The 14,956-nt window shown below is 48.0% G+C and overlaps 2 protein-coding genes across 2 annotated transcripts in view; one reads left to right on the forward strand and one right to left on the reverse strand.

Moving 5' to 3' along the window:
* Positions 1 to 96: 96 nt before the first annotated feature.
* lsm11 (LSM11, U7 small nuclear RNA associated) lies at positions 97 to 3,773 on the forward strand. The gene is made up of 4 exons (XM_088932514.1): positions 97 to 554; positions 822 to 961; positions 1,508 to 1,591; positions 2,871 to 3,773. Exons 1-4 carry the CDS (start codon positions 104 to 106, stop codon positions 3,252 to 3,254), a joined length of 1,059 nt encoding a protein of 352 aa, XP_088788640.1. The 5' UTR covers positions 97 to 103; the 3' UTR covers positions 3,255 to 3,773.
* Positions 3,774 to 12,619: 8,846 nt separating this feature from the next.
* Positions 12,620 to 14,956, reverse strand: part of clint1a (clathrin interactor 1a) — a 35,236-nt gene continuing 32,899 nt past the window's right edge. The window contains exon 12 of the mRNA XM_088932032.1: positions 12,620 to 14,752. Coding sequence (XP_088788158.1) covers positions 14,382 to 14,752 — 371 coding nt within the window. The 3' untranslated portion in view covers positions 12,620 to 14,381. The remainder of the gene's footprint in view (positions 14,753 to 14,956) is intronic.

The raw sequence follows: 14,956 nt of genomic DNA on the forward strand, positions 1-14,956 counted from the left end.
GGCAACTTGTGTGCTGATACTCCCTCTAGCGGCAATGAGGAAGCAGTTCTATAAACTCCTTGGACTACATATCCCATGACGCACAGCTCCGGGTCTTTCAAACATGGAGGAGAGTGAACGAAAAGTGACGGATAGATGCTCTGCCACCGAAAAGCGCGGTGATATTATGAACCCCAGTTCGCTTCAGGACCCAGACGAGGAGCAGGGCGAAGAGCCCGAAGATGACCAGAAAGTTAAGCTGGACGTCAGCTCGGATAAGTTTGATCCGTTGTTGGCGCTTTACTGTCCCGAAATCTCGCTGCCGTACCCCAATGTGAGGTGCTTCAACAACATCGCTCAGTATGAAAGTTTTCTCAGAGGGGGCAGCGGCAGAGCGAAGCCGCAGAACGTGGCGAAAAAAAACAAGAAAGCCAAGAAAGGCGTCCCGGACCCAGAGAGGATCGAGAGGCTAAAAAAGTTGATGGTGAATGCGCCGACGGAGGAGGGAGCTGGGGGCCGCCAGAGACCGCCAAGAAAAACTAGGGCTCCCAAAAATGTTCTGACCAGAATGGCCGGTGAGCAAAAACTGTAACGCCTGTACAGTCCGCACACACTTAACTCTACTTACACCCGTCACGTAAAAATCGTTGTATGTTTAATGCAAATGATGAAACTTTGCCCAAACGATTGTGCAAGCGGTAGTCAAAGCAACTTCATTTTCAAATTCTCAGATGATACAGCTGTGCTTGGCTTAATGTATTATCAGATACGGTATTACAGTGTGCCTTGCCTTGTGGTAAATAAGCTGGCATCTCACTGCTATGCCCTGTTTGCCTCGTCAGTTCACGCTGGGAGCCCCCTGGGAGAGCTGTACCGCTGTGTCCAGGAGAAGATCCGGGTCAAAGTTCACATCCGCACTTTCAAAGGGCTGAGAGGAGTCTGCAGTGGGTTCCTGGTGGCCTTTGACAAGTTCTGGAACATGGTACCTCCCTTCCCATTGTCAGAGTGCTATACAGGAAATTTTGCCTGTGTCTTTAGGTTCCTGGCTCCGAGGTCTTGTATAGCAGTAGCAGGTTGCCTCTTCAAAGAAGTAAACTGGCTGGCAGCTGCTCTGGTGAAAAGGCTTAGACTGGAACATTCCAGTATACAGTATTTCAAAGAAAAACACTGTGCCTTGTTCAGTCATGTGCTGTAGTTTTCTTGTCCTTCTGCCATCCTTGGTTAAAAGGCTCTTCTCAGTCTTGTGTTCGTCCTGATAGTCGTTCCCCTTGTTTTGCACTTTTAACAACATTTTTGGCGCATCAACCAAAAGCCAAAAGGTTGAGGACGAAATTAAGAAACGCAGAGTCCGCGCAGTGTGCGTTTCTCCTCCAGGCACGGTCACAGTGCGAGAGAGGACACCCAGCGTGCTTCTTTGTGAGCATGATGTCTGGATTTTAGCTGCTGTTTGCTGGCCCGTTGGAATGTGTGCTTTGGCGAGCTGTGGAGCTGTCTGTGACCGGCCTGACCCTCCCCTCTGCTGTTTCAGGCTCTGGTGGACGTTGACGAGACCTACAGGAAGCCCCTGCTGGGGGAGGCCTTTCACCACGAGCGTGCTCTGACTGTCACCAGGGTGGGTACGGCCAACCGTGGCGTCCAGGCAAACAAGCCTGCTCCCATCCATCCCTTTTCTAAACCTTTTATTCAATTCAGGGTTGCAGGGTAGCCGGAGCCTATCCCAGCATGCAACGGGTGCCAGGCAGGGTGCACCCTGGATGGGACGCCAGTCCTTCACAGGGCACATACAGACACAAACATGTGGGCCAGTTTTCCTAGAAGCCAGTTAACCTACCAGTACGTCTTTGTACTGTGGGAGGAAAACAGAACATCATAAAGAAACGTATGCAATCGTTATGAGAACATGCAAACTCCACACAGATAGCACCCCAGGTAGCAGATAGCAGCAGTGTTAACCACTGTGCCACCATGCTACCCTTCAAAGCTGGTAGTCTTTTTTTTAGAATTTAGAATTGCATATTATTTTTTTTCTACCCACCCAACTTAGAGTTGCCACTCGTGTGTGTGTGTGTTCATATGACCCACAGCTACGAACCCTGTAACTGCACACAGGGGAGAAAGAGGAAGTGCGGGCAGACTCCTCTGGCCCACTCACTTCTGAGCCAATCGTCTTTTAATACGTCACCTGCAGCACCGCCCCCAGACTGCATGATCAGCTTTGATTGGAGGAGAGGCACTTCCCTCTCCAACAGCACTACTTGCCTGCTTTGCCCCAGGAGGTATCCCAATCCCAGCCAGTCTGCCTCGTGCCCTTACTGTCTGAGCCCCCTCAACAGCTGTATTCTTGAAAACTTGTACATTTACCTATGCAGTTGTAAGTAATATAGCAAGCTTGAGATATTCAGGCTGTGGTATCCAGCAGTGCACAGTCGAATCCAGGAGTGGATCTAACTGCTTTGCAGTGGGAGTCTCACCAGTTTCCTTTGAGATTTAATGACAGGGAGCCCTCTCTCCTCTTGCTTGCACAGTTCAGGATGTAGCGGCAGCCTGAGAAGGCTTTGCGATATTTTATCAAGTTCAAGTTTAAAGTTTATCAAATGCACATCAATACAATGAAATCAAATGATCATGTCGCCCATTTCCATCTCCTCCAGCTGTTTGACATGGCGAAAACATGCAAACTCCACACAGATAGCACCCCAGGTCCAGATTGAATGCAGTGTTAACCAAGTGGATCTAACTGCTGCGCAGTGGGAGTCTCACCAGTTTCCTGTGAGATTTATTGACAGGGAGCTCTCTCTCCTCTTGCTTGCATGGTTCAGGGGGGTAGCGCCAGCAGGAGACGGCTTTGCTTAGCGGTATTTGATCATGTCGCCCATGTCCGTGTGCTGCAGCTGTTCGACAGGCTGAAGCTGCAGGAATCCCCGGATTTCGGGACGCCGGAAGAAAAGCGCGGAGGGGACCCGCCGAGGACGCAGGAGACCAGGACCGCCGGCGAGCCCCCGCCGGCTGGGGAGCACACGGCGGGCCGCCAGCTGCGCAGGTCGCCGAGGAAGAAGGCGTGTGGCGACCCCGGCAAGGAGAGGGAGGGGCCGGGCCCGGGAGGAGCGCAGGACACGGCTCCGGGTCACTGTCCGCGGACTGAACCAGAGAGCGGGACACAGGGCGGGGGAAGACACCCCAAGCCCAGAGTGGACTACCAGCATGTGCACAGAAGGCACGTCAACCAGCTCTTCATCCGGGGAGAAAATATACTGCTAGTCAATTTAGAACAGTAGCGATAAAGAGAACGTCAAGTCACCGGAAAATCGAATCAAATGTAGTTTTATGACGTTTAACGCCTACATTTAAACGGATTTATAAGCTGATTACGGCATCCCGTGTTTTCAGCGGCGCTGGCCGAACAGCTAGCCTCCGGCGTCGGGAGCGGTACTGTTCTCCTTCACGTCGCTCCTGGACAGGGGCGGAGCAGAGCGGCGCAGCGGGCCAGCGCTGGAGAAGGCGGCCCGGACGCCCTTCTCTCACACATCGACCTGGTCCACGCACAGGGGCCGGGGGGCGAAACGCGCCTCCGTGCTGCATTGCTTTGGAGTTCCGTTTCTGTCTTTCTCACGGGGGAGAAAAGAACGTTAACGCGTTGCCTGAAGTGGCACCACACGGTAATGAGAAATTGAAGAAAATAAAATGATATGCAGCAACAAAGCAAAGTGATAAAAAAAATGAGGCGTGTGAAGATATTTACAGATTTTTTGAAGAAACCTGGAGTATTATAATAAAATGTGTCTTTCTACCCTTAATGCTGCCGGTTATGAAGGTATATTGGTATATAAGGGTTAAATAAAATGGTGAAAATTAGATAAATATCTAAGAATTATTTGAATGAGACCAAGCCAGTAGATTATTGTCTCATAAATGCTTTAGTGGTGATTCCCATGTAATTATCATTTACCCAGGGTGGGGAGATTTGACCCGAATTAGTTTTTCTAGTCTGTTCCAGCCGCATTAGCTTTTTAATAAAGAAGCTTTTTCACGCCCCCTGCTGAGCTCCCTGCAGTTAGTGCTGTCAGCCAGCAGAGGGAGCGAGGTACTGATTTTTCTATTTTCTACACAAATCCCTTTTTTAAGAGTGCTAGCTTGCTTCAAGCCAAAAAAAGAGTCTTTTTTTTTCAAAATTCGCTGTATTATGTCAGCTATGCGCGTATACCGTAAGTAGTTTATTCAGTGTGATAAAACTGGTGAGGTTAGTTTCAGGATGAGCATCCCTAGTCCTCAGAGAGCCTAACGGTTCTCAGGTTTTCGTTCCTCCTTCTGTTCTTAATAACTTAATTGAGCTCATTAATTAAACAAGAGGTCAAATGAGCTGTCTCATTCAGGCCCTCGCCAGTAGCTAATCGAAAACTACCACGCACAGAACAGGAGTGATCCCGCCCCAGGTCAGGATTGGAGCTTGTTTTGACGTACTGCACGTCTCCGAAGAAGCCGAGCAAGTTCCAAGATTCATTTCACTGCCCATGAAACTAAAACCTCCGGCCAGTGGAGGGGCGTTGGTGTGCCTCAGGAGTGAGTGAGCCCGGCTGATCTCCACCAGATGATTTCTGGAGGTCACGTCAGCTCCGCCTTGGGCAGCCATGGAACCTGAAGACGTACGTCAACACTTAAAAAGTGACCAAATTGAACTCGAGGTCCCCTTTGCGATTCTAGAGATAAGCCAGGAGAATGAGAGGCCCTGTGAGAGCTCTGAGGGGGGGGGGCGGTACCTGTGGAAGATTGCCGCCGGGCCCCCTGTCGTCTCTCGTCCGGCCTGGCGGCAGGAGAGTGTGCCAGAGGGAGGCCTCTGTCCTGCCAGATGGCGTTCCTCTCCCCCTCCGGGGGCACGGTGTGACCTGCCAGAGCAGCCTTGGCTTCTGCCCGGGGGCGCAGCACTGTCGCCCCAGGTCTTGCGCGTCCGAGCGGGCCCCCTGCCTCTTTCCCTCGCTGTGCGGTGGGGGCCCACCTGCGTCCCCTGGGCTGCCAGCGTCCAGCAGGAAATAAAGCAAGAGGAAGAGCCCAGGGGCTCCAGCCGCAGCCTCTGTTCTGCAAATCCGACACGATCCGAACGGGTTTTTGTTACTTTTGCAGGGTGGGGGTGAAACATCTCCAGCGATCGAGAGAAGGAACTGAATTGCACAGCCCACATCTCTCTTTTTCAATTGAGTACATTGAATTCTTTAGATTGTTTTTTTTTTCAGATCTCGATGTGTTCAGTGCATAATGTCGATTCCCCTGGATTTAACAACAGAAATTAGGATTTCTAAGAGGAGATCTTTTGGCCTCTCTGGTAATTGATCCAAGGATCTTATCCAACTGTTTCTTGAAAGAAGCCAGGGTTTTGGCTTTTAAAACATGGCTAGGCAGCTTGTTCCACACCCCCACCACCCTTTGTGTAAAGACGTATCTCCTGTCCTGATTGAAAAATCTTATCCTTCTGTTTTTAAAAATAAGCCAGGTTATCGGCTTCAACAACGTGGCTGGACAGCTTGTGCCACACCCCCCCCACCCTTTTTGCAGAAGTGCCTCCTGTTCTACAAAACCTGATGGACCGTTACCCCCAAGGAATGCACTGGGGAGTCCTGAAGTTAGTTAAAAACTTCATTTTTGGTATTAATCCTTGTCAATAAATTCAGGGCTTCCCCGTTCAGGGGTCCAATGGCCTCAGCGTCTGCTAGCTTCTGCTCCAGTGGAGCTTTAAAAATGATCTAATTAAGGCCAAGATTTAACTAATCACTAATTAGACCTTTTGGAATTGTTTCTAGTTTTGGAACCATCAGAGATTTAAATTGACCCGTTCATCATCTTGAGCAGCTTAAACACTGCTTGTTAGGAGCAGAAAACAAGTAGGTCAAATCAAGTTATGAGTTCAGTTAAGAAAACCGAAAGTCCACCTGAGACAAAAAGCATTATTGAACAGCAGTCCTGATCGGAATAAACGCTGACTGGGAATCGACCTTGAAGAGCCTGAGTCTGGGAGGGCAGAGGATTCGTACATGAATTAAAGAAGTCAGACAAACTTCTCCATCTACAGCTTTTTTCTTCCTTGTTTTTTTTCTATACAAGCCGCAATCCAACTTGACAAGTTGAAAGTCCCAGTGTGGGAAATCACTCCTTGAACAGAAAGGAAGCGGAGGGGGCAGTGGTTTTGAGTTTAAAAAAAAAAAACTCCATTTGTTTGTCTTTTCTTCCCTTTTTTATAAATGACATGGCCCTCTCTGAGGGCTTCATAAATGGTATATGAATTATTGAGCTCTCAGGTTTGAAGCTGTAAATGGTGTTTGGCTGTGCTTATGGTTTCTGACATTCTGATCATGATTACATCTTTAATGCATGCATCGCCCCCTAAACACAGGACTCGAGAGCTTGAGCGATCCCACAGCATTTAAAAGCTTTCAAACTTCAGGAAGCCTTTGCAGAAATAAACATGCACACACACACACATTAATAAAGAATACTGTATGTGCTGTTTAATACATATTTGGCTGACACTGTAATCCGGAGCAAAGGTTATTAATTTCCTCTTTTGTACGTGCAGATCTGGGCAGCACTACATACAGTACCTTTCTCTACCTGAGATCTGAGTCCATGGGCCCTCTGATTAGAAGGAATACCCACACTTAAGTACACACTCTTCATTTTTCAACACAGCCCACCACAAACTGGAGCTATTTTTTTCCAGCTCAGCCGATCGACCTCTTCTGTGACACAGCCCTCTTGTAATAATAATAATTGCTTACATGCATAAAGCGCTTTTCTGGACACTGCGCTCAAAGCACTTTACAGGTAATGGGGACTCCTCTCCACCAGTGTGTAGCCCCACCTGGATGATGTGACAGCAGCCAGAGTGCTCCAGTATGCTCTCCACACACTGAGGAGAACAGAGTGATGAAGCCAGTTCAGAGATGGGGATTATTAGGAGGCCATGACTGGTAAACGCCAATGGGAAATTTGGCCGGGACACCAGGGTTACACCCCTACTCTTTTGGAGAAACATCCTGGGATTTTTAACAACCACAAACGTCAGGACCTCAGTTTTACATCTCATGTGAAGGACGGCACCTTTTTAAAGTACAGTGTCCCCATCACTATACTGGGGCATTAGGGACCCACAAGGACCACAGGGTGAGCGCCTACAACTGGTCCCACTGACACCTCTTCCAGCAGCAGCCTTTGTTTTTCCCAGTAGGTCTCCCATCCAGGTACTGACCAAGCTCACACCTGCTGAGCTTCAGTGGGCTGCCAGCTGAGAGTTGCAGGGTGATTATGGACGCCCCTGACACCAGGGTGTAGCGTGAATCACTGCAGGTCCAGCAGCTCCACACGTGGAGACACATGGTCCTGCTGGTCACTGCAGCACCCGCATCCCCCAGAGGCCGGCCCATGTGTCCTGCCACTCCAGCCCCTCACAGCAAGGACGCCGGCCCACAGTTTCGGTCGTCTCCAGGCTAACCGCAGACCCCCCCCTCGCCCCCAAGTCATGTCAACCCTGGCCTCCCTGTGCCCCAAGTCTCCTAGACAGGAGGAACATCAGACACCATCATCCCCTAGCACTGATCTCATTTGAGAGCCTCAAATTGGCATCTTTTCACTCTTCCCTCTTTGAGCGCGTCTACCCTGCCTTCATCACACCCGTCTCCTGCGCCCTGCCCCGTCTTCCTCCCCTCTGCCTCTCCTCTTCACCCCCTGAGGGAGGCCCCACAGACTGACAGGCTGAGGCAGCTCCCTGCTCTATCCTCTCGTACGCGTCGATCTGGCGTTTCCACAAGCGCGTGGGCTGTTTGAGGGAACAAACATGTCGGAAGTGAAAAGGGCCCACCCTGAGGTATAAATGGAAACAATTCCTTGAAGCGATCGCTGTCACAGGAACGCTGCAGCTTTATTTATTTTTTTCCCCCGAAACAGGAAAGTGAATGATGGCCAAGTGCTTTACGCACACAGTATACACATGGGACCATTAGTTATTCTGTAGCCATGCAAATTAAACAAAGAGAAAAAAAATGATGTATGATTAATAACCTTCGCAAAGCTCTTAATGTTGAAGCAGTCTCCATGTTGCTTTAATATTGAATCTCTTTGGTAACTTCCTGGGTCAAGTCCGGAGGTGAAGACATTGATTTGTAACCAGGTGACACCCATGCCCATTTTTAGGACCTACAGCAAGACCTCTGGAATTGGGGTTACAAGGACTGGCACGTTTGCATTTCGGAAGGCTTAAAGGGTTAAAGCTCGCTTGTGCCTGGGTGGGGTCAATTAGGAATTAAAGTTCCACATGTAATGAACGTGCTCATCAGGGAGAGAGCGCTGGGGAATGCTGTGTGTCCCAGATCCCAGACTGGGCTGAGGTCCTGTCCTCATGGGAGGACCGTCAGGGACTTTAAACCTGTTTCAGGACAGTGCAGAGGCAGCCGGGGCTGAAACCAGCTCCTTCTCTCCCCTCCTGCTCTGTCAGGGTCCGTGCACGAGGATCTGACAGGGGAACTTCACATTAAAATGAGCGGCAACACTGAGCAGATTCACAGCGGAGAACGGGGGTTGCTGGCTTCCAGGAATCTGTCTAAAATGCCCTGTTCACTACACAAAACACCACAAGAGGCCTGATGTCTCCATTACACTGTAGAAGCAGCACTCCGGGCTGTTCAGATCTTGTAGAAATAAAATCTAAAGCCCCAGAGTTTCTTCCACTTCTTGCTAAAACAGCAGTACACACTTTATCCCGGCACCACAAAGGACAATGGTCACACATTCTGATGACATGTTCCTAGAGCCTACCCAGTCCCGGCCCGATGTAACTGTTTAACAGAGACTCCAGGGGCGACAGCTTCCACAGTGCAGCAGCCACGAGGGAGGGGGGCAAAGGAAGCCCGTGTTTCTCAGGCACGAGCATCGCAACAGCTTAGTTCATGACGGAGGCCCTGTGGAGCTCGGGGGCGCCAGTTTCACAGAGGAAGTGAAAATCCCAGTGCTGCCCCTCCAGCAGTAGTGCTCTTTTCCCCAACTCAAGCATTGCTCAGTGAAACCGGGAAAAAGAAAAACATTGTTCAACAAGCGTTTTTCTGGCTTCTATTTTGACCTGGGGAAACCTGTCCACCAGGACTAGTCCTATCCAGCGCTACACTAAAGGCCCCTGCTGGTGTACAAGCAGTAGGGTGAGAGAAGAGGTTCAGACTTATCCCCTGGTAATGTCTTCTTTCACATTTCTCCAACTAAAGAAGTTCCCAGCTGCTCTCGTCTGCAGTAAAACTGATGCACTGGCCAAAATATTAGGAGTTGCCCGTCAAAGTGAACACAACTAGCCCCAGATGCCCACGCGTCTGAAGACTGGCGGGATGTGCTGTACCCCTGCTCTCGGCAAGGAGACTGGAGTGGGACCGGGCTGCAAACAGTTCAGAATGGAATTATTGCGGCCCAGCCTTTGAGCTACACGTGCTTTGTCCTGATCAAGCTATTTTAGCTGTTTGCAACAAGTTATTGGGTGGAGGTAGGTGGAGTCACCAGTCAAAATATTAGAAAGCACCAACCGTACTGAAATAATCTGGACATTCACCAGCATTGTGCTGCTATGTGGTTTCTGGTCTAGAAGTGGAGGCAGACTGTTCACCTGTCGCAGGGATCTGACTGATACTGGGGGTTACTGGCTCCACTTCTCAAAACAAAAAGCCAGTTTCCTAAACCAGCGCAAACACTCCGAGGTCCCAGTGTGCAGGCCGGCAGCACTGATGGTGTGAGAAACCAATGCCACAGCCTTAAGAATGAGGCGGGGAAGACACTTTGCTTCCACTGCCTCCAAGACGTGATGACCTTGAAGAGCACAACGAAAATAAACCCGTTGCAGACCGCATCAGCGCCACAGCAGAGTGGCCGAGGCTACAGCTTCGCCCTGCTCGCCTTCTCTCTGGACAAGACTCAAGTTTGCTTTGCTACTGATCAAATATCCCTTTCTAGAAAATAAGTGACTGATCCAGCGAAGGGCAGGCCAAGCATCCCAACTCCTTGTTCCCACAGACGCTAACGACAGAGCAGGGCATGGGCAGACCTGCCTGCTCCTCTGCCCCAAGCTCTCTGCTCTAAATAAAAGCCAGGCAGAGGAAATAAAAAAAAAGAGCACTTAATACGAATTGTCAACTGTTGATCTATTCTAGAGCCTGAATTGCATGTGACAGTGACACTTCACAGCACATTGCCCTGGATCTGTGTAAAAGCTGACAGGCCATCGCTAGGCCTACTGGATTATTAATGAACTGCAGTCTCTTAAGCAGATGCATATTCATTAGCTGACCAGCTGGCACAGGTTTGCAGATGTCAGCAGTCAAGACAGCTCTGTCTTATCGGCAGCCCAGCCCCAAGAATAAAGATCTTTAACTGCTAAATGAGGCTACGCAACCCCCCCCCTCCCCATCTCTCTCTCCCAAAGAACATCAGTGAGATTCGGTGGAAGGGCTCTGCAATCAATATATTAATGAGCATCACAGCAGCAGTTAGAAACACAATATGCCTGTGCAAATATTAGATTGCATTGTCCCTGCCATATTTCCTCAGCCCCTGAAGCCAAGCCAGGAACAGACGGCTTCCACTTTATTTAAAAATCCAAACTCTTGCCAAATGGAACCCCTTTGGAGCCTCAGACAGATTTCACCTATCGCAGGGGGTCTCCACTCCCAATCCCTGGGGTCTTAGTATGTCTGCAGACTTTCATTGCTACCCGGCTTTCGATGACCCAACATGGGCTCAGTCGGAATTAACTTCACTGGACCCACTGAACAAGTGCTCTTTAGATGCCGTTGCCATGAGGGATGTAGAAGACCCTCAGACACACTGGCACCTCCAAGACAAGGCCTGCAGACCCCCCCCCCCAAATGCATTCCGAAAGAGAGGACCAGCACAACATCACACAAAGAGAAGCATTCAGCAGCATTTGTGAAAAAATGACTCAATTCCACGTCTTCACAAATCATATTTCCATATCATAGCAGTGTGGCACAGAAATCACAGAGTGGGATAATCATGCTGTGATGTGCCCACACCAACTGCATGATGATGCCAATCAGAGGAATTATACAATATACATAAATAACCCACAGTTTTACCCACCTTCTTGGTTGATCTCAAAATAAGCACAGCGGGGTCTGGTCAAAACTAGGGTGGAAGGTCACCAAGGAAAACTAGGCAAGTGGGGTTGGTGGACCAGTAGGTGGAGCTCTTCCCCTAACTGGACCAGATCTCCAAACCAACATCCCAGTACGTAAGCAGGGACACTGTGCTACAGAAGGTACCATCGTTCAGAATGAGACAATTCAGCTGAATTCCTGAATAGCTCAATTGAATATCCCATTGCTTGCAAGAGAAGGGGTGTTACCCCCCGGTTTCCTGCCAAAATTTACTCTTTTGGCTTGCCCAGACTGGTCTATCCACAAGTTCCCCCTTTAATTCAGCTGGTGAAGTAATTTCTCACTTCTGCACCTGATCAAGCGGCTCACGTCACCCAGGTGGGGCTGCACTTCACCGGTGGATGAAGAGGGCACAGCCGGAGCACTGCAATTTGACCAATGCTGTCTGATCTTCCAGAAAAGTAACAGATGACACGGAAAAACCTGAGAGACTGGCATCAATACAGTAACTGAGACAAAAAAAAGCCCAACAAAACAGAGCAAAACCCTTTTTAATGAGCTCTGGTTTACTCAGTCCCAAACCAATAGACACTTACAAAGTGTACTGGCACTCAGTAAAACAAAATGTGAATTATTAGCAGTCCACCACCTCGTAGGGACCCTTGGTTTGGATCAGGAAATGGGCAGAACCTTTATAGCCAGGGTTTAGGACTCCTGCAGTCGCTGGCTTGTTTCTCACTCCCACAGGGCATCCCAAATTCAGCTTCCCAGCCTGGCTTTCCTGCAAACGCTGCTGGCGGAAGGTCACCAACCGTCACTTGATCAAACAAAAGTGTACCAACAGCTTGGCAAATTCTTTTTATTTAAATATTACTGATACTTTAACCACAGTCGTCTCATTCTGAAACACGTGAATGTAACACAGGAAGAAACCCGGAACTGAGCACGCAGAGATTTCCAGATCAAGACGGCAAAGGTTGTCGAAAATGGTTTAGTTCCCCAGAAAGCACCAACTCCCACTTCTCAGCTGGAGTGTGCTGGTGGTGGGGGGAGTAAGTACAAGGAGGCCAGAAGGGCAGTGTATCCGGGCCGGATTAATGTTCAGTATCTGGAGGAGGAAAGGCTTTTGATAAGAAATTAAATGCGCCCTATTCTTGAAAGATCAAAAACCGTAGGAGCATTAATTACACTGCCTTTCATCCCTGGCTTAACAAATGAAAAGCCTTCATCCCACAACCCACTGTCCCCTCCCTGTAAACTAATATTGCCTTAATTTGGATCTAATTAGAAACAGTAGAGCCAGGGATGAAAACAGGGAAAGTTGTACTTGGTCATGTCATTGTTCGTGTCACAGTTTTCAATTAACAGAGTTCTGAGAAGCAAGGGACAGCAGTCTGTGACTCGACAGCTCCCATTAAAACTCGCACGTTCCTCTTTCATGAGCCACAATAGAAAGCAGACCCACTATTCAGGACTAATACAACTCAAATAATGAGCTTGCAAACATGTTTTAATTAACTGTTTAATGTTATACATAAAAGATCATTATGATTACAATCAAAACAGACTTGTAATGGATTGAAAAGAAATTTCCATTGTTTAAGAAAGAGGAGGCTCTCGTTTCCTTTTACATTTGCATAACTAATAGTGTTTTTTTTTTTAGTAACGCTCCCACCCCTAAAAGCACACACCACAGATTTTAAACGTTACAGAACTATCGTGATTGAAAATATTTTAAAAAAATAACTAGCCCCTCTTGAATAATCATATTAAAAAAAATAAACATTTGGTCATTTATTAATGTATAATGCCTTGGAAACTGACGGAAGGCTGGTCTGTCTGTGGCCATGTACACAACAGCGTTTGAAAATGCCTCTGCTCACACGACACACAAGCTTTTATACACTCTGAACAAAAACCAAACAACGTGCAACCTTCTCTGCCCATCAGTGTAGGTCTGATTTCACACAGCCCATGGCCCGACAGGTCTGTGTCACACAGCTAAGCTTCCTGTGCCCCCACCCTGTGCCCTGGGTGTCCAGATGTGCTTGTGCACGGCTCCCTTACTGACAACCTCCACCACCCCTGGGCTCACTCTGTCCGGACAGCCAGAAATCACACACTTCCTTCTTCCGTTACAAAGACTTGCATAATTCATGTTAAAAAAACCCACCCAAACGTAACCTAGTAAACTGAACGAGGATCTGGGGTGTGGAATAAAAATATTTTTGTACATATATACTTTGTGGATGTCAATTATGGCCGGTGATAAATACTGAATGTTGCCTTTCCTTGATGAGGTTGTTTTCGGCAATGTAAAGGCAACTGACTGGCCCTCAGTTCCCCAGTATTAAAGTAAAGACCAATAACCCAGCGTGGGGATACTGCTTCTTCTAAAACTACAGTTCTTTGTTATTTGGATGAAAAAATCTGATCATACTTTAAAAAAATAAACCCATCAGAAAGGCCACAGAGAATCCCTGTAGTTAAAACAGCCTCTCAGTTATTCATTTTTTTCTCATATTAACAGCCCACTTTTAGAATGCAGGATTACTGTATAAAGTACAAAGATCATTAGGATTAAGCATGGTAAACTAGCAGAAAAAAGGTTTGCCCATGTTAAAAGACTGTCTCTGGTGACAAGATCATTAAAGATACTAAGTTTCTTTGTTTGTTAAGTCTGCCATCTGGATCCTGATACGTTTTCAATAATTCTTCAGCAATGCAATAATTTATTCGTTTTCACAACCAAAGAAATATTTACAAAGTTGACCATCATAATTCTTTGATTCACTGTCTGACCGATGGACAATGCGAGGTTATACATGGAATGACATTTCACAGGTTAAAAAAAGGAGGGTGGGGACAGGAAACAAAAGGATAAAAGGAAAAAAAAATCAGAATTACTTGACTTCTCAGTTCTCCTGGACCTCTGCTATGTGTTTTTGTCAGGATAGGAAAGCTGACTTCCCCCTTGGCTTTCACATGAATCAAACTACTTGCTGCCAATGGGATGACTTAGCAGAGACTGCATTGTAAAGTAATGTACCAGTATATGATCATATACGCATTTTTGCCCCTATACAAAATTAGCCTCCATATATTTCAAAAAAACCAAACGGGTCCTTGGTTATAACCAATTTAAATATACAAAAAAGAAAAAGACGGGTGACGGCATTTGATATTTTTCAAGTACTCTTTGTGTGCAGCTCTTAGAATCCTTCATCGCTGTATATTCAGAAAACTGCTCATCTTCGCAGACTTTTTTTTTCATTTGCCAAAGTTGGCAAAATTTGCAAAGGCATCATGCTTGGGCTGCACCATGGCCGGGGTCATGCCAGCTGCCATGCCCACTGCTGGCATGCCCATTCCCATGGAGCCTGGCACCCCCATTCCTGCCAGGGGCATTCCCATGTTCATATTCATCATTCCCTGATTGACTGTACCCACGGGGCCCGGAGCCACGCCCACAGGGCCCATGCCCATCGCCCCCGTGGCCATGGTGGGTGGCATTCCCACAGCCATGCCTGGTCCTGGCATCACAGGGGTTGAGGGCGGCCTGACGGGCATCGCGGAGGGCTGCATATTGAGGTTCATGCCCGCAAAGCTCTGGGCGACCACGTTCATGGGCGGCTGTACACCTGTGAGAAAAGACATTCAAAAAACACATTAAAGAACAACTGCAGCTCCTATGTGTTTGGGCCATTGTCACAACCTCAGGAAAGTGTGCTTTGACTGCACAACTGCTAAAAAATGTTTTGAGTTCATTTCCCATTTCAAGATGTAGGGCTAAAAATAAGAGGGCACTGAACTAGTAAGGGCAAAAAAAAAAAACACCCACAGAC

This window comes from Atractosteus spatula, chromosome 14 (genome assembly GCF_055471065.1).
Source record: "Atractosteus spatula isolate fAtrSpa1 chromosome 14, fAtrSpa1.hap1, whole genome shotgun sequence".
Classification (NCBI taxonomy): domain Eukaryota; kingdom Metazoa; phylum Chordata; class Actinopteri; order Semionotiformes; family Lepisosteidae; genus Atractosteus; species Atractosteus spatula.